Source organism: Numenius arquata, chromosome 3 (assembly GCF_964106895.1).
Source record: "Numenius arquata chromosome 3, bNumArq3.hap1.1, whole genome shotgun sequence".
Taxonomy (NCBI): Eukaryota; Metazoa; Chordata; class Aves; order Charadriiformes; family Scolopacidae; genus Numenius; species Numenius arquata.
Window position 1 is genome coordinate 28,025,908 of NC_133578.1, and position 26,166 is coordinate 28,052,073.

At 45.8% G+C, this 26,166-nt stretch overlaps 2 protein-coding genes across 2 annotated transcripts; one reads left to right on the plus strand and one right to left on the minus strand.

Moving 5' to 3' along the window:
* Positions 1–1,245: 1,245 nt before the first annotated feature.
* IDH1 (isocitrate dehydrogenase (NADP(+)) 1) lies at positions 1,246–15,724 on the plus strand. Its single transcript, XM_074146018.1, has 9 exons — positions 1,246–1,323; positions 4,207–4,334; positions 5,989–6,280; positions 8,046–8,151; positions 10,751–10,928; positions 11,316–11,467; positions 13,138–13,278; positions 14,059–14,221; positions 14,737–15,724. Exons 2-9 carry the CDS (start codon positions 4,213–4,215, stop codon positions 14,828–14,830), a joined length of 1,248 nt encoding a protein of 415 aa, XP_074002119.1. The 5' UTR covers positions 1,246–1,323; positions 4,207–4,212; the 3' UTR covers positions 14,831–15,724.
* Positions 15,725–17,630: 1,906 nt separating this feature from the next.
* On the minus strand, positions 17,631–25,861 carry SGO2 (shugoshin 2). Its single transcript, XM_074145802.1, has 8 exons — positions 25,721–25,861; positions 24,646–24,821; positions 24,317–24,379; positions 23,612–23,706; positions 22,545–22,813; positions 20,006–21,958; positions 18,821–18,947; positions 17,631–17,953 (listed from the first exon to the last, which is right to left on the minus strand). Exons 1-8 carry the CDS (start codon positions 25,800–25,802, stop codon positions 17,755–17,757), a joined length of 2,964 nt encoding a protein of 987 aa, XP_074001903.1. The 5' UTR covers positions 25,803–25,861; the 3' UTR covers positions 17,631–17,754.
* Between the last annotated feature and the right edge of the window lie 305 nt (positions 25,862–26,166).

The window sequence follows — 26,166 nt, forward strand, 5'->3', positions numbered from 1 at the left end:
TCAAAGGGACGCCCTTATCCCCTTCCCTCGCCACCGAAACGAACCCGCCTGGGATGGCGGACCCGGAAGATCACCTGTGAGAGGACGTGAAGGAAGCAGAGGAAAGCTGCTCGCAAGCAGCGACCACGCAGCGCCCTCCGAGCCAGCCTAGGAGCGCCCACCACCAGCCACTACCAGGGACCGGACCAGGCCCCACAGAGAGGGCCCACGCACCCCGGGGAGCCCCTACGGCGGGCCCAGGCGGAATCGCCCGTTCCCGGAGGAGCTATCCTCACCTGCTCCCCACGGCTGGCAGCGGTGGCGCGGGATACCGGGGCGCAGGCCTAGCGCCGCACCGCCTCTTTTCACTCCCCGCGCCGGCACCGGCCAGGCCTCGCACCGGCCCGCCCCTAGCAACCCGCCGCGCTGCCACCAGACCTGCCCAATCGCCCGCCGATGGCGGCGCTCCTCGCCGAGGCATCGCCAATCGAGGCTCTGCACCGATCCACCCGCCGGCGAGGCCCGTGAGGCGGTGTCCCTCGCCCCGCCCGCCCCGTCACTACGCTCCGCCTCCGCGCTACCGGCAGGCGCCTCCCGGGCTAAGGGAGCCGCCGGCAGCCTGGCAGCAGAGGGAGCCCGGGCAGGCGGGTGTGCGCCCCTGGAGTTCCTCCCCGGTTCCCACTCCCCACCTCCCCCTGGCCCCTCAGGGCGGGAAGCCCAGCTGGCCGGGCGGCAGTAGTGCCGATATGGCCGCCTCGGCGCCAGCAAACGGGTCCGTGCCCGCCCGTGTGTCCGCGTATATCCCCTAGGCTGGGCTGCGCAGTGGTTCCGCCGCCACCCCGCGGCCGGGGGCAGGCCAGTACAGCCAGCCCGGGGCCCGCTCCAGCAGCCCGGGAACACTCGAGCCCCCTCGGCGACCAGGCCTTCGTGCCGGCCAGCGCCATCGGCTTCCCAGTGGCGGCGCAGGCCACTTACTGCGGCTGTCTCAGGAGAGCGCGGAAAAGGCGCGGCCCGGCGGGCAGGCCACCGCGCTGCCGGCTGCTTGGCCCAGCGGAACGACCGCGGCGCGGTACGTGCTGCCGCGGCCTCCTCTCAAGGAGGCATCGGCGCGCAAAACCCGGGGAGACCCGGCGGAGTGAGCACCGCCACGGACCGGCCGGAGACCACCTTGGGCCAGGGCCGAGCAGCCGCTCCCCCCACCGGCCCGCCACCGCCCCGCCGCCGGGAGGAGGGGCCGTGCTGGGCGGGCGGGGCCGGGCGGTGGCGGAGGCGCGGCCCCATAAAAGGCCCCGCGCACAGCTGGGCCCCGCATCGCCGTGAGAACCGGACTAGCACTATCCGAAGGTAACGGGGCTCAGCGCTCTAGGGCCTGGCGGGTGGGCTGGGGCTGTACCGCACCTCACTGCGGTATGGAGGGCCGCGGCCTTTGTCTTTCCCCTCGCGAGCGCAGCGTCCCCCGCCCTGCAGAGGGGCCCTGAGAGGGTGGCTTTGTGTTTTAAGTGCTCTTTTTTTTTTTTTCCTGGTGGTTTGGAGCAGGAGTTCTCCTCCCCACCCCCTCCCGCCGCAGGTACGGCTGAAGACGCCCTGGGTGCTGAGGGGGTGCTTGTAGCCTCTACTCGGCTTCCCCGGCCCGGGGCTGGGCTTTCTCCCCTGGCCGTCCAGACGTCTCTTAATAGTTAAAGTAGTTATATATATATATATATATATATATAGTTAAAATAGTTAAAAGTAGTGTTATCTTATGCCAGTTACGTTTAGGGCCCCTCGGTATTTTGGGGCAGCCCTGCTGGCTGGGGGAGCGCCCTGGTGAGTGCCGTGCTGGCCTGGCCCGGCAGCGCCTGGCTCAGGAGGTGCCGGTGCCTGGATTTCAGCCTCCCTTGTGGCACCGGCTGCGGCCCACGGCCTGTCGGCAAATCCTACCTGTGCCAGAGGAGCTAGGCTGCCTGCATCACCTCGTCAGGGGTGGGCGTGGATGGAGAGCAATGCAGCCGAAAAACAAGCACAGGCAAGATCTCGGGTAGAGACAATGATCTGCACTGCTCTGCCCGGGAGCCTACCCGATCTGAAGGGTTCTCATGTAAATCTGAATTAAGGAGTTGTTGCAATAGTTAATTATTGACTGTAGGCCCCGAGTCCTTCCTGAGGACCAAGCAGTATTTGGAAATTCACCATGTTTCTTCTTAGCTGCCTTGGCTAAATGTCTGGGTTAAGTGTGTTTAAAGAAGAGTTGCTGTAGAAGAAAGACCTTGCTAACTTTTGGCAGTTCTGGAGAACGTAAAATCAAAGGGAAAGAGTGACAGAGTTGAACTCTAGGGAATGTGTACTCTCTAGAGGAACCTCTTGACTTGTTGACTGGTACACAGAAGAGGGATGCTACTGCAGTCCTATACCTAGAAAAACTGAGGACATCAGTGTTTGAGGAGGAGAAAAGTACTGGAGCCATGATCAGATAAACATGAAGGATGCCATCAGGGTTCTTTAAGATGCTGCTGTTTCCACATATTGGTGGAGATGTTTGTGTTCCCCATGTGACACAGCACCATTATGGGTCTGAAGCCAGCTTTGCAGAACCTTTTGCTGTGACTGATATAGTCTGATTTGTCTTATTTAAGTAGGGGCCAAACCACAAAACAAGTGATGGTGGGTGGGTGTCTGTGTACATTTTGACTTAAATAAATCAGTCTGTTTCTCGGACTTCATAAGTGCCAAAAGCAAAACTGAAGTCTCCTGGGTAGTAATCCTGTCCCTAGGCTACAGGAGTGTGATACAGTCCATATTTGGATGCTTACAATTGAAAATCGGGCCCAAAATACTTGCATAAGTCAACCGAGTTCAGACAGAGAGTGGTCATGTGAAGTTCAAGTTTTCCATGAGGACTAGAGAGGCCTAATATAAGCCAAGATATTATCTTTCTTTGGGACAGGAGTGCCTTGGACTAGTTAATTTTTCAAGTTTATGTGCTTATAGTAAATAGAGTCTCTGTAACTCACAACCTCATTTTACTTTTTTTTATTATTTTTGGTTTTTAAAAAGTTTGGAAAAGCTTGATGCAGTAGTTAGAACGTAGCTTAGAAAGTTTATTCTCTTCCCAGACTAAAAATGTTTAATGGATTGAATTTTGGAAGTACAGCACAAGTTAGTTTAATTAAATAAAAAAAAATTGAACCGGGGAGCAGTCTCTTCACGTGCTTGTAACCTGGGGCCCTTGAATTGCAAACTTCACATCTCGGAATAACTTCATCTAGGTGAATAGACTCTGTGTTCAGTAGGACCCCTCATTCTGGATAAAACCATTCATGGACCTTGGTATCTGAGGCTGCAACCTCAGGCACAAGGGCTTGGTATCTCACTGTACTATCCCAACAGCTGCATACAAGAACCGGGCTGTCTTGGGAGGAGGAACTTGCCAAGTCATAGCTCTTGCATAATCAGAGCTGAGAACTGAGAAACTGTGGCTGTTAGAAAGCAGAGCACTGTGTTAGAGCACTTCAGTGGCTTGTGGGGTTGGCTTTTGTCAAGGAACAAAGTGCAAATAGAAGGGCAGAGTTCAGTTTGTTTTTTTTTTTTGAGGCTTTGTGAACAAATATCTTGGGAAACCCGTGTTCCATGCAGAAAACAAACCTGTCCAATATTTATTTTAACAGCAGAACTAAAGCTTGCCAGGAGAAAGTACTCTTGATGTGGCCCTTGGATTTCTGTACCTGTTTCCTTCCTTCCTGGGGAAGGAAGCTAATAAAGAAGTTGACAATGTATTAATCTTAATAGTGCCGGCAATATGACCTGTAATTAAAATAATGTCCGTTAACCCATGTTTTTCAGAACAAGGGGGGCAAAATGGGCAACTGGACTAGAACTCATGAAATCTGAAAACAAACAGCTCCCATCTCTTTCTGTGGAATTTGGGGGAATAGTTTGGTTGCGCTTTCAAATTCTTTTGTGCAACCATAATTAAAGCTCATGCACTTAAAACACACATCCTTAAATCTCAGATATTAACCTTTATTTTTATCCTTGGATAGATCTCCCTTGGAGATGGGGCTTTAAGAAAAATACTAGTTAGTATGAAACTATGGATAAACTGTGGTTCTTTTCAAGACTTCTAGGAGAGATCCTGCATGCTGTGTTAGTAACTCTCTTCTAATCGTGTTGCAAAAATGCAGGATGCATGTATTGGTGATGTGTGTTGGCAGTTTTTAACTCAGATTGGGTTTTTTATGTCTATTGCAGCTCAAGATGTCTAAAAAAATCCATGGAGGCTCCGTTGTGGAGATGCAAGGAGATGAAATGACACGGGTCATCTGGGAACTGATTAAAGAGAAGCTGATTTTTCCATACGTAGATCTGGATTTGCACAGGTAATGGCTCTTTATGACACACAGCCACTTTGTACTGCAATTTGCATGTGTCATTAGGCATTGATCATGTTTCACTTACACTGAGAGCCGTATAGCTCCTCCTGCACTAGTGCAGAGAAGCTATCTAGCCCTTTTTATACTGGTAAAGTTCCCAGCAGCCTCCCCTGGTTAACTTACCTAAGGGCCAACCTCACTAAGTACTCTGGAAAACATGGGCTCATGGTGAAGGTATTTTGTCAAAGTCTGTTTGCAGCCCCTCTGGGATTCCTCACAGCAGTAAACAATGAATGCTTAATTGTGAGTTAGCTTTTTTCTGTGCTGTGCTTCTAGGAAGGTCTCTCAGAGACATAGTCTGCGTTTTTATCTCCTCTGTCTTGGCTTTCCAGCACCTGGGCAGTCTGCATAGCTTCCTGCGGCCTAAACAATTTAAACATGGGGTTTCAGCCACTCCCTGACTTGAAGCCTAGCACCTCTGGACTCTGAGCAGGTTTATGGCTTCTTGCCATCTCTGCTTGAAGATCTACCTAAAGGGCAAAAGCGTGGTTGTAGGGCACAGACTCTGCCCTGATGTCTGTAAGCTTGGCCTCTGCTGCTGGCAGTGTGAGCTAACTGTTGCAATTATTACCCAAGCCTAGGCTGTACTCCGACACTCCCTTCTGGAAAAAGCAAATAATAGCAGCTGGTATGGCAAAAGGGACATGCTATCTACAGCATCTGGTCAAGAAGAACAAATGATCTCTTCCCTTTCTAACCACTGAGCTATAATTATTTGAGAAGTATCCAACTGCATTGCTCCTAGACATGTGGACAGAGGTCTTCAATGGTATCTGCCATTATTAAACCCACAAGTCTGACCTCTTCCCCTGCTCCTGGAGTCATTTGTATGCCACCTACATCAGGCTTTCTGCTTGCTGGTGTTGAGAACTAAGCAAACAGGAACCCAGCAGCATAATACATGCACACAGTCTGGAGAACATCCCTTTTCATTGAGGGGTGGGCGGAGGGAAAGGGACCCCTGGCTGAGGCAGCACAATGGCTAGATTCATGTACAGCTGGCTGTGCTTCAGGGCTGTCCCATGCTGGGCACCCATTGTTCTCCAAAAGCTATTAAAACTGTGAGTGTGGGAAACGTGTTTCCTCTGTGTGTTTGAGGGGAACATTGGCAGTTTTGCTACCAAAACAGGATTGTGGGTCCATTGTCAAAGCACTTCTTGATTTGAAGCCTAGTGTAGTTTCATATGCTCAGTATATGAAGGAAGCCAGAACTCAGCACAAGAGGTTTGAAATAAAGGCCCATATTCATCTGGGGATTGTGCTATTCCACACCATTAGAATCCCAGACTGAAAGCTTCCATTGCCAGGAAGCTCAGAAGGGAAGGCAGAGGAGATACTGGCTATGTCCCATGCTGGCTGAGAGCCTCAGCCATAGACTGTAGCTGTCCTGTCTCCAACCTCTTACCAGCAGCAGAAGTACCAGTACGTGAGCCTCTGTTTTCTTCCACTCCAGCAGCATTTGCACTGGAAGAGAGAGAACTTCGGTTATGGCAGAATGCTGGAACTACACTCACAGGCACATATGGGGTCTGGTTTCTTTCCTGTTGGGCACAAACAAATGTCCTGAGCAGTTCTGACCATCTTTGTGGGTTTGTTACAGCTATGACTTGGGCATTGAGCATCGTGATGCTACAAATGATAAAGTAACTGTGGAAGCTGCTGAAGCCATAAAGAAATACAATGTTGGCATAAAGTGTGCAACCATCACCCCTGATGAGAAAAGAGTGGAGGAGTTCAAGCTGAAGCAGATGTGGAAGTCTCCTAATGGAACAATTAGAAACATCTTAGGTGGCACTGTCTTCAGGGAGGCTATTATCTGCAAGAACATTCCCCGGCTGGTGTCCGGATGGGTGAAACCCATTGTCATTGGCCGTCATGCATATGGTGATCAAGTGAGTCACTTCAGTGGTTACCCCTCTGTTTATCTGAACAGGCTTAGTCCTGACTGGTATAGAGCTAAAAGACTTAGACATCACTGTGCTGCTGCATTGTTTCTTGCACTCCACCTGGATGCGAGCCTTGCCAACACTTTGTACAGCACCTGCTGAAGTGTGGGAGAGCGTGGTTCATGCCTCTCTTCCTTAGACATTGTAGCTGTATAAACAGCCTTCAGGGGTCTGTGCTTGGATTAGATAGACCTGTACCTAAACACAGGGTATACATCCTCTAAGTTATTTTTCTTCGCCTCTACAGAATGTCTTTAGAAAATATCCTTTAAGCTGTCCATCTTCTTGCTTCTCAGAACAACTTTTTGGTGGCAAACGTTGCTTGCAGCAAAAGTGGATCTGAGTGAGTGATCTGAGTGATTTTTTTTTTTTTTTTTTTTTTCAAGTGGGCAAAGTTGCCTTCTGTGTGTGGGTGTGTTTTTGTTTTCTTTGTTTTTTAAACTGTGATCTGCTTCTTAAACTTACTTGCACAGCACTCTTGCAGAGTTGGTATTCATACTGGGCACATCAGGCTGTGTATCCCTACCAAAGTAGGGAAATACCCTTTATGAGAGCTCTCCTGGCAGAGGTGGTGCAAGGTCACAGAAAGCCCTGGCAGGGCACTCAGTGTAGAGACCTTTGGGTAGCCCAGAGGACGAGAATCAGCCATACTGTTCTCCATGGGTAGTGATACACTGTAAAGCAGCAAAGCGCTACAAAAGAAAAGTCTTCTAGAAGAGCCAAGTGCTTAAATAGACAGGTAAACCCACAAGAGGGCAAGTCGTAAGATTAGCTGCATAAGATCAGTGGGAAGGTAAAATAATAAATTTCCAAGAGGAAAATAATTGCAGAGCCCTGACACTAAAGAATGGAGTACAACATCCTTAACTGTACTGAAAAATGAGGTCAAAATAATAATAGGAAACGATGGATTAAGGGGGAGGATTGAAACCCTGCCAAAGTATGAGATTAAAGTGAAAGGAATAATATAAGAGCATGTAAAGGACATATGAGCAAGATGCTTCTGTAACTTCAGAACAGCTCAAGGAACTAATGTGCTCAATAAGAGGGAAACTACATGAAAAAGGGTGATGAATTTCAAGGAAATGTAACCTTAAATAGTACTATTCTGGACAGTTGGGAAGATAAGACACTTTAAAAACTTGAAGTGCATGTTGCCTCTTCTTTTGAGTCTGGGTAGCTCAGAGGAGCAAAATGTGTACCCATTTACAGAATTCAAAGAACTCTTACTACAGATTGGCCTTTCAAATGTCAGATGATGGATAGAAATAGTGGCTTTTGTTAAGGTGCTCTATGATTCCCCCTTATTCATGAGATCAGTAGTTGTATGAATGGCTTTTTATGAGGCAGGGAGAGGAGCTTTTCTACTCACAGACCACACAACACTGGATGTTTTGGACTTGAAACTTCAGTGCTTCTGCAAAAATACATACTCTGCCAATTGATGGGGGCCTGGAATCTATAAGCTTTTTCCCTTAAAGAGGAAGATCTCTTCTGAAACAGGCAGACTCTTGACTTCTTGTCTTTCTAATCTCTATTAAAATAATCTGATGACCACATGGCTGAATAAACAGAGCCTGTTCAGTGGAGTTTTTTGGTACAACTGTTTATGCTTTTCTGTGCCCTGCCCTCCCAAATGTGAGTTGTCTTTTATGGTTTGGTCCTCCTGAGAGATAAAATCATCATGGCAATTTTTTTTTTTTTTTAACAGTACAGAGCAACTGATTTTGTGGTACCTGGGCCTGGAAAAGTAGAGATGACCTACACTCCAGGAGATGGAGGCAAACCAGTCACGTATCTGGTCCATAACTTTGAAAGTAGGTATTATCTCTAAGTTGTGATTAAAACTGATATTTTTTGTGTAATTCCACATTGAAGTATCAGTCAAACTTGTGTGATGGTAAAATATGACTTTGAGGTAGAGTGGGGAAGAAGGTCTGGGACTTCCTCATTTATCTAGAAAGTACTGAAAGTTACTTGAAATCTTCCTGGGATCAAAGAGGCGCATCAAACACACAATTGTACTAGATTGACCACCTGTCATGCTCCTTGTATGATAACTCTGGTAGCAGCATGTATGTTTTTTGCTCTGATCAGAGGGAAACTTTCTATCTAAACAGGGCTTGACCTAAGGAGAGATATAATTGAGAACAACTTGGGTATAATTCTTTCTGGTTTTAGTTCGTCTTGCTGGGCTTTGTGTACGTTTGTGGTTTGTACCCTTCTTTATTAAGCAATCTTTTTCTTGATAGAAGTGAGAACTGATGCTTACTCTGCAAAGTTGAAAGGAGATTTGACCAGGATGCTCCTGACTGTGTGGGCTTTAACTGTTTTAACAGATGCAGTCCCAAAGGCATTGGTGTCCCTACTAGCAATATTGCTGTGCTGGTTGAAGACATTGCTAGGCTCAGGAAGAGGAATCCTCATGTTGCTGGGCTTTGTTGCGTGAAAGCAATTACACACGTGTTACTAGAGCCCAGGGTGTTTCTCTAGGGGTGGGATTCGGGAAAAACTCGCAGAAGTCATCTCTCTTGCCTATGAGTGGCCAAAGGGTTCAGGGTTTGAAGCTTTATGGTCACCTGTGTATGTTTTGTTTCTAGCTACAAAGACCTAATACATCCATGTAAACCACAGAATCCTAGTTTTTATGCAGTTGGCTTGGCAAACAGGTATCAAAACTGCTATGTTGACCCTCTTTTGTAATGCTTGATTACTCTGGCATTCTTGCTCACAGAAGATGAAATCTCTGCTATCTCTTGTTGTACAGCCTTTCATCTGGCATTTACCTGCTTTGCTGCCAGTCCTAATCTGTTTCTATTTGATCGATGACTGGTGAGCCTGTATTGGAGACGTCTGGCAGTTCCAGATGCCAGTCTGATTCACTGCTGTGCGTTGCATCAGCAAGCAAGGAAGTGCAAAGATGGCAGATCAATGCTGTTGCTCTGGGGGAGCTCCCCTACCCACAGATAACTGTTGTGCCAGCATATCTCCACAAATGTAGAAGGGAAGCTTGTCCTGTTGCTGTACTAATGTGTTCAACCTTGACACTGAATAAAGAGATCTTAGTGGGCAGTAGGATTTTATGATTGCAACAAGGGGGTTTTTTTGACCTATATGCAAATAAGCATTTGAATAAAACTTAGTAGCTGTCCTCCAGCAAGTATGAAATCATTGCTCCATAGGACACAGTCTGTAGCTGATCAGATCCTGTTCTGTCCTTGACTCACTAAGGGAGGCAGGGGGACAATGTGTATTTTCGCTGGTAACATCAGGAATTTCATTCCCTGCCACTATCAACTTTAAATGACCTTGCTATCTTGGCAAGCAGATTAAAACTCCTCTGGCTTGTCCTCATCATTCTGCATGCATGTCCATATAGTAGCAACCATCTGGAGGTAGGAACAAAGGGATATTAGGAAAGGGTATTTTCAAAAATAAAAAATAATAAAAAAAAAAACCCAACAGGGTGTTTCCAGAGCAAAGACCCGTGATAAAGGCACTGTGCAACAAACTAGAGAGGTGGTGGTAGTGAGGTGCTTAAAATTAAGTACATGGTATCTACTTTTCACTGGAAACACAAAGAGCTGTGCTCTGAAGATGACAAAGCTTTTTCATGAAGGCCTGGACCCTGCTTTCACCCACGATCAGCCTCTCGCATGATCTGAATGTTGCTTTCCCCTAGGTGAGCTGGGCTGTAAGTTTAACGTGCTTCCATTCAGGCTGCTAACACGCAATCTATCTGTATCATACAATCTAAGTCATGTGAGCGTTCATAGTTCCTCAGAGCCTTCTCAGACAACTGGCATGTTCTTCCCACAATTTGCCGGCAGTGAGCCTGAGCAGCTGAAACAAACCTGCAGGGTAGGCCAAACACATGCTGAAAAGATGCAGGAATGCATGCAGGGACTTGTTTACCTGAGCTAGGCAAAGCACCTGACTGCTGGAGTTAGTTCTGAAGTGCAGTCAAAGCCTGAAGGTACAAGGCACTTAAGAAGAGAGCAAACCCATTTCTAGCTTTGACTGACCCCTTCTCCAAACTGCTGCCTGCTGCTTGGATAGACAAATATTCTTTATTATTTATCTGGCTAGTAGGAGTTCAAACATGCTCATTCCTGCCACAGTTTTGCTGCTTAGGCTGGATTAGGAAGAAACTGCTTAGGTTTATTAGATCACAGTATTAAGATGTACCTAGCTGTAAAACAAAACCATCTTCCTGTCCTTGCATCACAGGACTGCTGGAGCTTTGAGCTGGTAGTGCAAAGTGAATCTTCTCCTGAAAGAACCAGCCTTAAACTGAGAACTATATCAAGACATCTGGGGATAACACCAGCCTGCCTGACCGAGTATGCTTTAGGGAGACTGTCAAATCCTTAACCAAAACTAGTTGATTGCTGTCTGGTTTTCCTCCACTAACAGGCTGTGGTGGTGTAGCCATGGGAATGTACAATCTTGACCAGTCTATCAAGGATTTTGCCCACAGTTCCTTCCAAATGGCACTGTCTAAAGGCTGGCCCCTCTACATGAGCACCAAGAACACCATCCTGAAGAGATATGATGGCCGCTTTAAAGACATCTTCCAAGAAATCTATGACAGGTAACTAAGATAGTTGTGTACTCCCTACCATAAATCTGAAGCAGGAACATCCTCTCCAGCCTTGTCAGTATTTTCAGACACTTAGCAGCGCTTTGGGGAGGCCATACACCTTCCCTGTCTCCCATGTCCTGCAGAATGCAGTACTCAATGTTTAAATGGCTGTGGTGTTCACTCCGAAGAGAGTCACAGATTCTCTGTGGGCTCCTCTGTGATCCTGAAGCAGACTTGCAATGGCCAGCAAATCAAGCAAGGAAAAGAGTAAAGTGGATGCAATTTATTATTTTTTTCTCTTACCTCTATGTGCCTCACTATGCACAATTACTCGCACAAATTGTGCAATGCCTGTTTTTATCACTGTGTCAAGGTGTTCTGATTTTTGTTTTGCAGAGAATACAAATCCCAGTTTGAAGCCAAAAAAATCTGGTATGAGCATAGGCTCATTGATGACATGGTTGCTCAGGCCCTGAAATCTGAAGGAGGCTTTGTCTGGGCCTGTAAGAACTACGATGGGGATGTGCAGTCTGACTCTGTTGCGCAAGGTATGAGGTGTTTTCTGTGCTCAGTAGCAGTCTCTTGTGACTTTGTGACATATCTTGTGTAACGGAGACCCAACACCACCTCCTGGGCCGAACTTATGTATCAAACCTGTGGCCATGGACATATCAGGCAAGCAAAGAATTTCTGATTTCACTTTTACAAGAAAATCCATCAAGTGCAGATTGTGTAGTTGTGCTTCTTTACTGGATGGCAATTCCTACCAACATAATAACTGGTAGGCTTTCCATTCTAATGGAAGGTGCCAGACAGCTGGGATTCTGTCACTGACAGCTTGAGTTAAGCTGACTGGTGGTGAGCATACTGGCAGGTGCTCTACAGGTAAGTAAGAAAATCTTCAAGACCTAAGGCTGCTTGTCACGTGTAAAGACAGATTGATATGTTAAACTTTACAGACTTGATCAAAGTCTGTGCTTGATCAAAATACTATGTAACCAAGCTGCCTGGTGCCAAAACAGCCATGGATGCAGAAGCCCAAAGGGCAAGATGTGTGGCTTCATGTAATATGCTCTTTCTAAAGTAATGCCAGTAAACTGCCTCCCATAGAACAGGACGTGTGTTGGACTATTGAACAAAGAAGCTTTCAAAGACACGGATCTCTGAAACCTACAGTGTTAGAAGTGATGTGAAGGTCTAGTTTTGCCAGCTTATGGTTCCTTTCACTAGAGCAGATGCTCTTGATATGAAGTAGGTTTGTTTCCTATCACTCTGCGGGGAAGATAACAATTGGCAGCCCAACACTGCTTATTTAGGATTCTTTGTGCTCATACTGGACTTTTTCAGTAAAAATATGTCCAGCAAGTTAGGTGAGAATACTAATTTTCTTGAAATGGTGCAGAATGCCTGCATATCTATATCTCATGGTTCAGTAGGACTTTCTGTTCAGACAAGCCGTTATTTTGACGTGCTAGAACTAGCCAGTTAGTTGCAGCAGCAGCACTGCTGTTCAGGAATACTTATACCCCTCACTATAGGAAGTACATTGAAGTGCTGGAGTGTGTCCAGAGGAGAGCCACCAAGCTGGTGAGGGGTCTAGAGAAGAAGTCATATGAGGAGAGGCTGAGGGAACTGGGCATGTTTAGTTTGGAGAAGAGGAGGCTGAGGGGAGTCCTCATTGCCCTCTACAACTACCTGAAAGGAGGTTGTAGAGAGGCGGGTGTTGGCCTCTTCTCCTAAGTGAATAATAACAGGACCAGAGGAAATAGTCCGAAGTTGCGGCAGGGGAGGTTTAGATTAGATATTAGGAAGAATTACTTTACTGAGAGAGTGGTCAGGCACTGGAACGGCCTGCCTAGGGAGGTGGTGGAGTCACCATCCCTGGGGGTATTTAAGAAACTTGTAGACATGGCACTTCAGGGCATGCTCTAGTCCCTGAGATTGTTGGTTTGTGTCTGTTTTGGGGTGGGTGTGGTGTGTGGTGTTTTGTGGTTTTTTATGTGTTTTTGTTGTTTGGGTTTTGTTTGGTTGGTTTTTGTTTGGTTTTTTTTGTGGTTGGACTCAATCTCAAAGGTCCCTTCCAAACATGAAGATCCTGCAATCCTGTGATATCAAGGCTAGGAGGATGTAGGGGGATTGTAGAATGGGGGGGATTAAGGGGATCTTAAGGGGGCTGTCCAAAGGAGACACTGTCTATTTTAAACTGTATATTTGGTAGGCTATGGCTCTCTGGGGATGATGACCAGTGTGCTGATCTGCCCTGATGGCAAGACTGTTGAAGCAGAAGCTGCTCACGGCACAGTTACTCGTCACTATCGCATGCACCAGAAAGGCCAAGAAACTTCCACTAACCCCATTGGTGAGCTGTTTTTCACTGCCCTTCTCTACACGTGAAAAAACAGGTTTGAGTAAGAACTTCTGCATCCTTTTTGCAGAGAATTACACCACTGAGTGATGAAACTGGTAGTTCATAATGCATTTTTCTTCCATGGAGACAACTGCAGCCTGGAGCAAAAACAGGCTGGAATGGAGTGAGCATGAGCAATAAGCTAAACCTAACCAAGGCTTTGAGACACGCTCTCACTGTTCAGCAAACAATGGGTTTATAGCCACAATGGCCTTAAGGTTTAGATTAGTTGTTTTTTATTTTAATTCCCTTCCTGATGTTCCAAAAAACCCAGCCACCCTCTAAACCATGTACATACTTAAAGTGTAAGTGCACCTAGAATGCGACATAAGGGAAAGAATTCTCCACAATTGCACAGGGAACAGAGTGTAATGTAGTATCGGGAAGACAACTGCACCCTTCTATCATAAGGACAACTTTCTCTGCAGCTGTGGAGTCCTACCACTGGCCATTCTTTCTGACTTGGGCAGGAACAAAATAAGATAAAGTGGCACACACAAAGAGATTGATAGAGGCAGTGAGTACTTTCTAGGGTTTACTTTTCTTTAGAATTGCACAAAAGGATGCCTAGATGAAGATAAGTCTTCCCTTTCCCATATCAGATTTTCTATCTTTTTTTTTTCCTGTTTTCAGTGTTGTTAATACTAAAAAATAATTACTGTTCCATGTGACAGTTTAGAACAATGTCCAGGGAGTTCTAGAAGGACAGAGTAATCTAGTGTTCTCTCTCAGCATCCATCTTTGCATGGACAAGAGGACTAGCTCACAGAGCTAAACTGGACAACAACACTAGCCTCAAGAACTTTGCAGTTGCCCTGGAAGAAGTCTGCATTGAGACCATTGAATCTGGCTTCATGACGAAGGACCTTGCTGCCTGTATCAAAGGCCTGCCTAAGTAAGTGTACGAAGTAATTGGCTGTGCTTGGAGAAGGCTGTTTTATTTAGTGTTTCTGAACAGCATTTGCTGGAAAATTATTTCAGTATGGTGAAGAGTTGTGGGAATCTGGTTGCAGAACAGGGTCATCTGTACCCAGCGCTGTACAAACAGACTGTGAGACACTCCTTGCCCCAAGTAGCTTAGTCTAGGTTGCTCTGTCCCTGCTATTGTACCAAATGCATGGGGGGAAAAAATAAAGGAACTGCAAAGATTTCTTTTATGACAGGCTGGCTACATTGGCCAGATCCTGCCCTGTCCATTTATTAGGATGGAGACTTAATTCACTGCAAAATACCACCTGGCTACCTCTTCTCTGGAGCCTTTTGGCAAAAGTCATCAGCCTGATGAGTAAGAAATAACTCTCTTGGTTTTAGAGGCAAGATTTAGAGTGCTTTGAACAGTATTCCCCTGCTTTGAGCATTTGAGTGGCTTTACAACTAACATCTGTCTTGTTTTGTCTTCTCCCCCCTCAGTGTCACGCGCTCTGACTACCTGAACACCTTTGAGTTCATGGACAAGCTTGCTGAAAACTTGAAGGTGAAGCTGGCCTCTCTGCCCAGACTTTAAGGCACAGGTTCTACTCGAGCTCCACTAACAAAGCGTCTCCCACTTACACCAGAGTGGCACTGGATCACACTCTGTTGTGTAACACTTCAGATACTAGACAAAAATGAAAGTGTACACTTTTTTAAAATGTTTAAAAGACCATGTTTTCTTAAACCCCTTGAGCTGCTGGACTAGGCCTTACTTTTGCTAAGCAGCTGAATGTGATAGTATTCAAGCTCCATGTGGGTCTGGCTTCCTAATGTCATGTCATTTACAGCAGACCTCAAGTTTCTCTCCATGACTTCATGATCTGTGTTTCTTCTCTCTCTCCCTCTCAGACTGAAAGCCAGTTTGTGTCACAGCTCTGGTCGAACCAGTGGTGACTTACTGTCCAACAGACCTTAGAAATCAGAACCGTCCTTATATCTCCAGTACTGTCCGCTGAGTATAAGTGAGCTCAAAGGGCTATGCCAGCTCTACTGCAGCCCCTCTCTTACTTAATTTATCTTTTAGTGCCAACCAGAGCCTAGTATCCTGATACTAAGGGATTTGGTCCCGTTGCTACAGTCAGGACTGTAGCATTTGAGAAGAAGCACTTAATAAATGCTGGAAACGAGCCCTATAGGCTAAGAGCCTACTAAAGCCATGCTGCAGTGTCTAAATGCAGGCCATGCATTTAGTTATACTCTTCTGACTGGATGTGAAGCATAGGAACTGTTACCTCTTCCCCCACCCAACAATTCATAAAGGTGCAAAACTTCTCTGCAGTTGTCTGGGCTATTACTTATCCTTCCTGTTGTGTGATACAGCAAGTCAGATTATGATTGTGTAAAACTATTCCATCCATAGGTTTGTGTTTGGTTTTGGTTTTGTTTTTTTTTAAGTTTGGGCTAAAATAAAAGCCAACTAACATTCTTTGTCTGTTTCTTTCCTTTGTGTGATTAGCAGATACAGGGAAGTTCTGCCTGGGACTCCAGTACCTTTACAGCACAGTCTGGTACATGCTGGGACAGACTCTTGGAATGTGATATAGACACAAAATCATTTCTCCCTTCTTAGAGTAGGTTTTTAATTTGTTCTGATCCAGGGAAAGATGTGAATGTAGTGTGGTGGTAAGGGATCAGGTGCCATCAGGTAGTGCACAAGAACTAAAAGGTACCACTTCCACTGAAACTTTATTTTGGGACTAATATAAACTCAACAAAGATCAGAAATTGGTTATACATGAGCCAAATTCTCACCCTGCAGCTGACTAGCTACAAGTGTTAGTTAAGATGGTAATTCAAGGTTAGACTCGATCAGCTGGTAGCAACATTTGGTGTGGGATGAGCATGTGTTTGAAATACAGCTCTACACCTGCTGGCAGCTGTCACTGTGCCTTCTGTATGAATGAACACAGGATTCTGTTATTCACACAGATAAGTGAGTGTAAGAAGTGCAGCTGGAAAACAGTCCCATTGCTGACCCATAGAAGCAATGGAAACAATCATCAGGAACATCTGGAGATCTGTGTTCCTGCCTGGCCTCTGACATCAGAAGTTCAAATTACTGTGCCACACTACAGTAGCACCTCTAACAAATTCCCTGTTATTTACTGGCTCCTATCCAGCTTCTGGAGTTAGGGTACCAGAAAACACTTAATACCTTTCAGGAAACTGAACAAATAAAGGGGCTTTTTAAATATCTTTTACTTTTTTTTTTGTTTGTTTTAATGTCTTAACAGTATAGCTTAAGTGTGAGCAACATAGCAGCATTTACCTGACTGCAGATGACACTCTTTTCCCTCTGTACCAACAAAGTTTCCATCTTCTGGAGAAAATTGCAAAACTGCAAAGTACAGCAAGAGCCAGTCTGTCCTCATGAGCTGATGGAAGTTGCTGAAGTGCTGAGGAGGGACAGGAACATTTGTTTCTGTGTTGGGAGAAGCAGTAAGCATGGTCATAAGAACAGAGCATCCTTCTCCTTGCTCCGCCATGGAGAAAGAAGCAGTATTTTTCCAGCTTCCATGAAGGCATATTCCCTTCCCCTTTACTACTAATATAATCACTTTTCCCCACCACTCCCTCAAATATCTAATATCAATAACCTCCAAAGTTAGACACCAGTGGTCCCTAAAAGAGCAAGTGCTGGAGGCCAGTGGGCACTTAGTCTGCCATGAAAACAGCAGAGGATTTCCTGAAACACAATTGATACTTCACAGTTTACCAGCTGCTTCACTGAGCTCTTGGGCAGGGCCCTTGTAGCTCCCACCACCAACTTTGCACCAACTGTCCCATCAGCAGACTCCAGCCAAAATTGTCTTCAAAGTATAGCGCTGATACTGATGTAGTAACACGTGTGCATCTGTGTCCTAAGTATTGCATGCTCAGGGCCGGTGGAAGGCTGTTTTCAACTGATACATCCCCTCACACTGCATCCGTGATCTGACAAGGCTCCCTTCCAGAAAAGCAGAGAGCTCTGACTTCTAGGACTGTCTAAGGCTTCAAGTAGTCAATCCTAAAGGTGACTTCCCCATGGATGCTCTACCCGTACAGAAGCCAACTTTTACAGGAGTTAATGCTAGGCAGTATGTCAGCATCCTTCTGCATGCTGTCAAAGCCTGGGCTGCTGCAACCCTTTCGTACCCTTTCAGCAGCCCTTGTGGGGATCTGCAGTGCCAGATCAGCCCTCCAAGGCGTACTCTTCCCAAGCTCATGTGGGGCCAGGAGAGAGCTGGCGGAGCCAGTTGGCTGGCTGTGGTGCCACAAGCACTTGAGCACAAAGACTTTGCAGGCAAAGGCGGGGCAGGCAGGGAGGGCAATAAATGTCACAAAGTGTTTATACCGTCCACGTAGAAGACTTTAATTATACTTCAAAATTAAAAGAAAAAATAAGCTATGCAAAACATAAGAGATATTCTAGCAAAGATGCACAGGCCCCTAGGAGCTTGGGGACTGCCTCTTCAATCAGTAATTCACTTCTGGCTCCATGTCTCTTCCCATTGTTATTAGCTTGTCTGTCTTGGCACTGGGACAACCTTCAGGAAACCATTCTTTTTCTTCTTTGATCCTCTTAGTCATTTCTTTGGCTTTGGCAGTTTTCTTTTTACAGGGAGAGGAGTGGAAGAACTGCATGTCTGTAAACGGGTCACCCCGCCTCAGTTTGCTGCAGAACAAAAAGGGTTAGGTTGAACCATCAAGGTATTTCTTGAATACGTGCAAGATTTCAGTCTCTAAAATTGCTGATTTTACTGAAATGATTCCACTATAGGAAGACAGTTTGTTTCTTGTCCAGTACAGAAACAGCTATACCAGTACAGAGTACCTTCTGACCCAGTATAACCAACTCTTCAGAGAAAGTTCAAACTGTGACACTTTTCAGGGAAAAATCATTGTTGTTACACTATTGCATAATACTAAGTCATCACTTTAGGAGTTAAATGGTTCTGTACAGTAGCCATTGGATGTACTGAATCTACAGTTTCTTAGGAAAAAGCTGCAGCTACTTGTTTAGCTACTTGTATCTGCCATAAAAAGCAAATACAGATACAGCCTGCTTACAGGAGAGAACCCTCCTCAAGACTAGTATTTTCTTCACTGAAACCCAATTAAAATAGAAGTATTACTCAGTTGTTCTATAAAACTGTGATATCGCAGAACAGCAGCAAGTGAAATTAGGGCTTTCACTTAGCTGTCTTTATTTAACCTGCATTTTATCCTCTAGGCTAATCCCTCATTAGCACTGGAGTACCACAGATGCAGTCTGCTAAGAGGTGTGCTAATTTCAGTGAGGGAAAAAACGTCTTTGGTAGCTTGTTACCAGAAACCTGCACATGCATATGTGCTAATGGTGAATTCTGGATTAACCACGCCGTGGTAGAAAACGAGGGGTCACAGAAATACAAAGCAGAAGAGGAATTTGAAGGCAAACAAAGTCACAGAGGGTCCAGCCCTCGAGAGTAAGCACAACGAGAGCAGAGCAGGAGTTGCAGCATGGCAATGGTCATAGGAAGGAATAGTTTAAAAGCCCAACCTGTTGAGTTTTGGCTCTGTATAGCAGGCTGGCTGCCGTCTGCGCCTGGACGAGCGCTTTGACACTTCTTCCAAGCTGCAGGAAGACACAGTCCTCACATTGGTCAAGTCCTGTAGTGGCCTGATCTCTGCAAAAGGAGACGTTCATACAAGTTGATCAAAGTGTTTCCAAATTATTTCCAGGTATCCTAAGAAATACAGCTGCCAAATACAGAAAGGTTGCATTCTGAACCAGGTTTCTCTGAACACTGCACAATCGTGAATCCAATCACGTTTCCTCTAAACCCAGAAGACCATTTTTATCCAAAAATCCCAGACCTGCTCCTCACAAGTCAGCTCAGAATCAAATTAGGTTCCTCACTGAAAAAGACACAGGTCACTAACACTGCTAGTACCATTGGACCCTGATGGAGTAGAAAAATGATTAAAAAAAAAATTAGAGTTGATAGTTCTAACGCCCAGGAGCTTACAGCCTGGAGGAGCTACTACAAATTACAGTCCACTCTAGCTATAATAGGCCTGGTAGTAAACAGCTACAGGAAGGAAAAACCCCACAAAACAGCTCTCTTTACAAGAGCATCCAATAACAGCAAGCTCCCCAAAAGGCTCATCTTAACTATGATATTATCAGCCAAGGGATACACCCTCCAAATCCTTTTAAAAAACAAACCAAAAAACACACAACAAAGAGAATTTAGGTAGCTCCTGATGAATTTCCGCTGAAGATACCACCTAGAGGTATAGTCTGAATCCTTGCAGCATTAACCATTCTGGACCAAAAACCTGACATCTTCATCATATTCTGTGCCCCACTTTTGCTGAGTCTGGTAGGCAGGGTCAGCAAACTGTACTTTTCAACTGCTTGAGTAATTGCTTTTCAAAACTGACAGGCACCACAAGAGTGGTAAAGTGGGACTCGCAGCACAAGCTCCTAGTCTTTTCCCAATATCCACACATGAACAAAGGGCCAGAAATTCTTACAGGAATGCTGATAAACTAGAAGCAAATGCAGCCACAGAAATGACTGGGCACAAGCAGAAGCATAAAAGGTATATTGGACACTAATCTTTAACTCTTTAAAAAAAAAAAAAAAAAAAGAGGAGGGGAAGAAAACCATAAGCATTTGCTGCATGGATTTCAGCACTCATCTCCAAACCCAGGTTCCCTCCCCCAGCCTACCACCTACCAGGTTCCTGGGAAGGTGAGCTCCGAGAACTTGACTCAACCTGGTTTCTTTCCCCAGGTGTTTCCTCTGCAGTCTTTTCTTTCGATATCAGGGAGCTTTCCAGCCAAACAGAGGATTTCTCTGGCACTCTGTTGCCCTCTGTACTTAAGCTCTTGGAAACTGGTACATCTGTAAGCCTGGAGCTGACAGGCAAAGCTGCAGGACAAGTCACAGAGGAGAATTCAAGACTGTATGAAGTGTCCATAAGATTTTTACTAAGTGATATGTCAGCTATCTGCTCCTCCAGGAAGGCTTCTGGCTTAGGGAGCAGATCTGTAATGCCAGAAAACTTCACCGTCAGGACAGTTTGCTTGGATGCAAGTTCTGCTGAACCTCCAAAGAGCGCCTTGGCACCATCACTTTGTTTGGCCAGGGAATTGGTCTCTGGAGGACTAGAGGTGTTCCTCTTCCTCTGACGCTTTTGTTTGGGATAAGCCTCTTTATTCAAAGCACTCATGTTGTTGCCAACTTTAGTTTGCCCCTTTTCTTGAAGGTCTCCTGTCTGTTTTTTACTGCTCTGAGCAGCTACTATCCTCTGAACTCTGGGGATTTTGCTGGGTTTGCTCCCAGGAATAGGCCTGGAAGGTACAATTTCACCCCCTTCAAAATCTGTCTGGACAAGTTCCATGTTTCCTGCAAGATCCAAAGGACAGATAATGTAAGTTTTCCTGCTACATTTAAGATTACTCGGTGAATCCTTTGCATTCTCCTTAGCTACTCCTTGAATATCTATACATGGCCCAAAAAAATTAACTTCCTTTCTCTGACCACTGCAACTGCTTTTCCTGACAGTCATCTTCCTGCTTGTCTGGCTTCTTTCAGGCTGTTTTTCTGCTTTGGCCTCTGGTGTTTTCACACTGTTTGGCAGATTCTCCTCAGAGTCATCTATTTGCCTAATTACTCTAGTTTTTCTGTTGATTTTCTGTCTGATGCTCTTTGTGTTCACACCAGAGTCCTCTTGCAAAGCACAGGCACTTGAGGTCTCTTTCCTCAAAAGTGAATTTTGTAGATTGGAATCATCTGAGGGAATTTCATTACTTGAGGAGGTATGAACTGGGCTTTTTGACAAGCTCTCGCTTTGGATCTCAAAGATATCTTCCTTCTTAACCTGTTGCAGTAAGTCACCACTTCCAAGATTGTGCAGCTGTGCTGGATTCACCACATATACTCTTCTGAGATCTTGGACTTCATCAGGAGAGCAGGAATGGCGTTCCACATCACAGCCTCTGTTCCTGTTGAAAGCCCCCTCGCAAGCCTTCTGCCTCTTCTCAGAAACTTCAGACTGACTAGCACATGTTGCAACTTTTGGCTTAAGAAGCTTCTTTGCATTTTGAGCTCTTTCTTCACCTTGAAGTAGATCAGGACTACTTTCTGCATTGTTTTTAATTGTATTTTTTTTCTTTTTTCCTGTGCTTGCTTTTTTAACAGTTGTTTTCTCACCAGCTTTACAACTACCTTTGCTTTTAACCTTTACAGGAACAAACTTGGGGACTTGGCTACAGCTGGGGTCTGTTTCAACATCACACCCAGTTTCTTTAGCCTGTGGCTGATCACAGAAAATCTCTTTACCCAAAGATTTTCTATCAGGAATAACAGTGATTTGAGTAGATGAAACCAGAGAGCTAGGAGATTTCAACTGTGGCTGTGTGTTGCTCTTGCTGGGGCTGCTGCTGTCCTTTGTGATACTCCACCGATCAGTCTGAGTGGAACTGACACACGGGAAGATATCCACACCAGATGATGGAGTGCTTGTTGCAAACAGTGTGGAACGCTTTCTCCTCTGAGTAACGTGCCCTTGTGAGAGACGATCAAAGAAATGTTTTGCCATCTCATTGCCCTCATATGAAAGGGGATGACTTTCCCAGGCAAGAACTGGCAAACTGTTGGGATTTTGCTGGGCGGTGCACAAGTCCTCTGTTGGAAAGACAAAATTCATTCCTAAGACTTAGATATGCAGCAGGCAAACGCCAGCTTTCCCAATACCACTAAAACCACGCCCCACACACTGCCAGAAATCCAGAGCATACAAAAAAGCATGATTTTGTCTCTACAGGGGCTCCCCAAACTCACTGCGTAACAGAAATGCTCAGCTGGCTCCCTTCAGAACAGAAAGGCAGCCCACAGCAAGATCTCTTAACCATAATATTTAGGAATGCATCTGTATGAGTTACTATTTATATGGCAAATCCACAAGGAATAGAAGATGTACACCTAGTCAGATTCTGCACCTTAAGACATTTCTGAAAATCTTATTTAAGTTCAGTGCCTACTACACAGAAAGTGACCTTGAGCTATTGCAAACATGCCAGATATCCCAACCAAGACATCCCATTCTGGGATATAAGTAATTCTGGCAACATCAGGGTCACTGAAGCATGCAGTTCCTAACAGTAATTAAGAGCTGCTGGAGTGATGGTTAGGAGCTAACTGGCACTGCACTTATTTCTGAACACAGACAGGCAAAGTCATACCAGAAGAATGGTAGAAGATGCAACTTTACCTCCAAAGATGCCAGAGTCAAGAAAAGCCTCTTGTGCTTCCATTGCTTCAGTCGGCTTCTTCCCATTCTCTTCCTGGTGGGACTGAGGCTTCTCAGCCGGCTGTGGTGGCAAAGTGTCTTTGGAGGCAACAGGCACAGTTTCCAGTGGCTCATTAGAAGCAGGTCTCTGAAGATCTAGTGAGGACATCCGTACTGCTGTGGAGCTACCACCTTGCTGTTCTGCATCACGCAGCTTGGAAATGGGTACCCTCATTGGCATCCCTGCAGCCCTAGTGAGAAGGAATAACAGCAATGGAGCACGTTCCATACCAGTGACAGGCCCCAGAATCCAGCAGAGTAGCTACAGCTTTCACCGCCATCAAAAGTTGCTGAAATACATTTCTGAAGGGTTCAAGTGCTGAAGAACAAACACTGCCCAGCCAGGACAGATTCCCCATTTTTGTGCAAGCACAACTCATAAGGAAAGCACACCACTGCGGACACAGAAGCAGGAGAAAAATACACAACAAGGAAGTAAGGCCTTTCAGTGCACAGGTTGTGACCACAGGTTCACCTTGCTGTAGAACACCAAAGCAGCAGCTTGGAGGTACGTGTGTGAGCAGCTCCATGGTTCCCCTCTGTTCAAAGGGGAGACTAGACAGAGAAGAAAAAGAGCTTCAAATATAGTTTAAGAGATCCTACTCTGTGTTTTCCAAAACACAAGTTTACATCATAAAAGCAGATGTCTGTTAAGCATCAAAATGTCAAAGCAGCCAGCTATGGTACTCACTCACTCAAGGAAATCTTGCAGTGCTCACCAGCTACAAAGAAAAAGCTACCAAAAAGCAATGTGCTTTCAAACAAAGGAGGGAGAAGGACCCGTTTATACATAGACTTTGCATTAGGACAAATAAGACAAGGAGTGGCAGCAGAAAGACACAGAGTGAAAGAAAACATCAAGCAGTGGTGGTTTAGAGAAAATGTCTAATGTAAAACAGACAACTGGGCACACACATAAAACACAAGAGGAAGTTCAGCAGATAGAAATTCAGGACAAGCATGGTGATATCTGACATTTTAAGGCCCACCTCATAAGCTGACCATCTGCAACATCATAGGCCCAGCTATCGTCACTCATGCTGCTCTTCTGGGCATTGGACAAGGGTGCAGAACTTGTATGGAACTGGAAAAGAGAGAAATACAAGGGTGGTTTAAAGCTCTCACAGTATCCTATGCAGCCTCCTACACAGAAACAGCAGCAGCTCAGTTTCACGCTGGAAAGCGTGTCAAATCCTGCCGATGACCTTCTCCCATTTAAAATTGCACAAATTATGGAATAAACTGCAGCATAGTCAGATTCTGTCTCTGCAGGCTTAAGGATGAAGTTAAACTAGTTCAGATAATCTGAGACCAGGAAGCAGGAATATTTTCCCTCCCACTCACCCATGAGACAGGACATACACAAAGTGTCCTAGGCCCTATTCCAATTTGCCATAGCAACACTTTAAAAAAAGAAATTAAAAAGAAGTCACTTAGCAGAAACGCTTAGTGGCCAATACAGCCAATGACCCAGAGGAAGGCAGTTTAAAACTGTAGCCTTTCCTACAGAAGAAGCTACCCTGAAAATCATTAACATCAAGATAAAAACAAGCATACAGCCAGCACAATTCAAGCAAGCAAAGAAAAACAGTCAAAGCGTCAAATACTGAAGTGAGCAGGCAACACAAAGCAAAAGACAGAGATAAACACAGCTCCCTTCCCAGAAGGATGTGCTCACATTTCCCATGGTTTACCTCAGAGAGTCGGGCCACCTTAACTGCAGCCATAAGGTTTTCAACTTCTTTCAAGGTGTTATTCTATGTTGAGGTAATAAAGAGAGAGAAATCATAAAGACATTAAATCAAAACATCTATTCCAAAAAGGATGCTGGTAGCCAGAGCAAGGCATGCTCTGGGGTGAACACAGCTTAGAAGAAAGAGTATGCAAATGAACAGTAACATTTTTTCATATGCAGAGATTATGGACAATCCGTGACAGCTCGCTCCTCCCAAGGTTGGGATGCCAGTGCTGCATACCTCATCCACCACCTCTCCCCATGCCAGCAACACTGTTAGTGCCATACCAGGAAGGAGAGCTTGTGCCGCAGCACAGCATTCTGGAAGTGGCACTGCTCCACCTCCTTCTGTAAGACGATCTTCTCCTGAGTGAGCCGCTGTACATTGGCTTTCTCCGCATTGAGGGCCAGAGCCAGTGCTTTATTGTTGTGTTTTAGGGATAGTTTAATAGTGGAGGAATTGTCTGTAAGTGATAGAGAAGTATTGAACAGAATCAGCATCCAAGGTCTCATCCATGCCTCTTCCCAGAATAGCCTCCCTTGGGATCAGATCCCTACAACTCAATAACCTCTACGCAAAGTCATCAGTACAATTCCTGCCAGCAATAGAAGTCCCCAGAGAACAGCAGGAAAAACGTTCCTGCAACACTTCAGACACCCTCTCCATCTTCAGTGGGTCATGCTCAGTCAGCAAGCTACTGCTTCAATTCTTAATGAACGATGGCACGTTCGGATGCTGAGTTCAGAAAGATAAGTTTCTGACTTTGAACAAGTCACCTATAGCCCCGAGTCCTCATCCCCATCCAAAAGGAGGGAGAAAAACCTACTGTCCTTTGTAGTAGCCCTTGAACACATTTAGATCCGTGTTTCCCAATTTCAAAACAAATAAATAAAAGTAACAGAAATATCTAACTTTTTCAAGGTAGTCCAAATTATCTCATGCACTATTGTTGCATTATTTCCCCCATAAGAACAAATCACAGATGGGCTACCTTCCGCGCAGGATTGCATATACACTAGAATACCTTCCACACCTCTTATTTTTGTTGTTTGGACCCTGAGGACTCAGTTACCCAGACACAGCCATCTAATGCCACCTGTGATGCCCTCAGCTGCTGCTCCAAAGGTTCTGTGTTAAACCCGCCAGTCACAGACACCTCAGACACCTTTGGTCACCTCAAGTGGTAGTTGGCACTCATTTGCAGGGTACTGAATTCACTAGAAACCCACAGGCAGAAAAGCTGCTGTTAAATACAAGATCTGGGTTAAAGACAGTCACCTACCACCACCGCCGCAGCCAAAGGCAGTTATATGCCAACATAGCTGCCAGCTGCACATGCTGCAAGGTAGAATATACACTCACTAATAATTTTCGTTTTGATTTTTGATGCAAGTGAGGCATTCAGCTTTGCAGTCCTCAAGGCACCGTTTTTCTTCTCCCGCATCCGCTCTCTTACACCACTCAGGCTGAAGAAGGACGTTTCCAAACCCTCACGAGATGCCATAGCTGGAGAGAGCGACACCGAGCAGAGTTAGCACCCGCGTTCTGCCCTTCAGCAAGCACTCGTCGGCCAAGGCTTCCCCTCTCCCCGAGAAGCGTACCTGCGGCCTCGCCCCCCGCCCCGCTGACCCCCTCAGAGGAATGAGGCCGCAGACACACGGCACCTCGCCCCGAGCTGCTCCCGGGCACGGCGGCCGCCCTGGACCGTTACAGCCCTACACGGCCTCCCTCACGCCAGCGGCCCATCAGCTCCCGCGGGGAGTGGGGCAGGCGGATCCTCCGCCTCACCTGCGTACGGGGCGGCGAGC

What these genes read in the sequence shown, in the direction of transcription:
- IDH1 (XM_074146018.1), top strand. Translation starts at nt 4,213, where the DNA reads ATGTCTAAAAAAATCCATGGAGGCTCCGTTGTGGAGATGCAAGGAGAT. An exon ending in GTAGATCTGGATTTGCACAG is followed by an intron (nt 4,335 to 5,988) that starts GTAATGGCTCTT and finishes GGTTTGTTACAG; the next exon opens with CTATGACTTGGGCATTGAGC. An exon ending in AACTTCCACTAACCCCATTG is followed by an intron (nt 13,279 to 14,058) that starts GTGAGCTGTTTT and finishes GTTCTCTCTCAG; the next exon opens with CATCCATCTTTGCATGGACA.
- SGO2 (XM_074145802.1), bottom strand. Translation starts at nt 25,802, where the DNA reads ATGCGGGAGAAGAAAAACGGTGCCTTGAGGACTGCAAAGCTGAATGCC. An exon ending in GGCACAAGCTCTCCTTCCTG is followed by an intron (nt 24,380 to 24,645) that starts GTATGGCACTAA and finishes ACCTCAACATAG; the next exon opens with AATAACACCTTGAAAGAAGT. An exon ending in ACAGAGCCAAAACTCAACAG is followed by an intron (nt 17,954 to 18,820) that starts GTTGGGCTTTTA and finishes TTTGTTCTGCAG; the next exon opens with CAAACTGAGGCGGGGTGACC.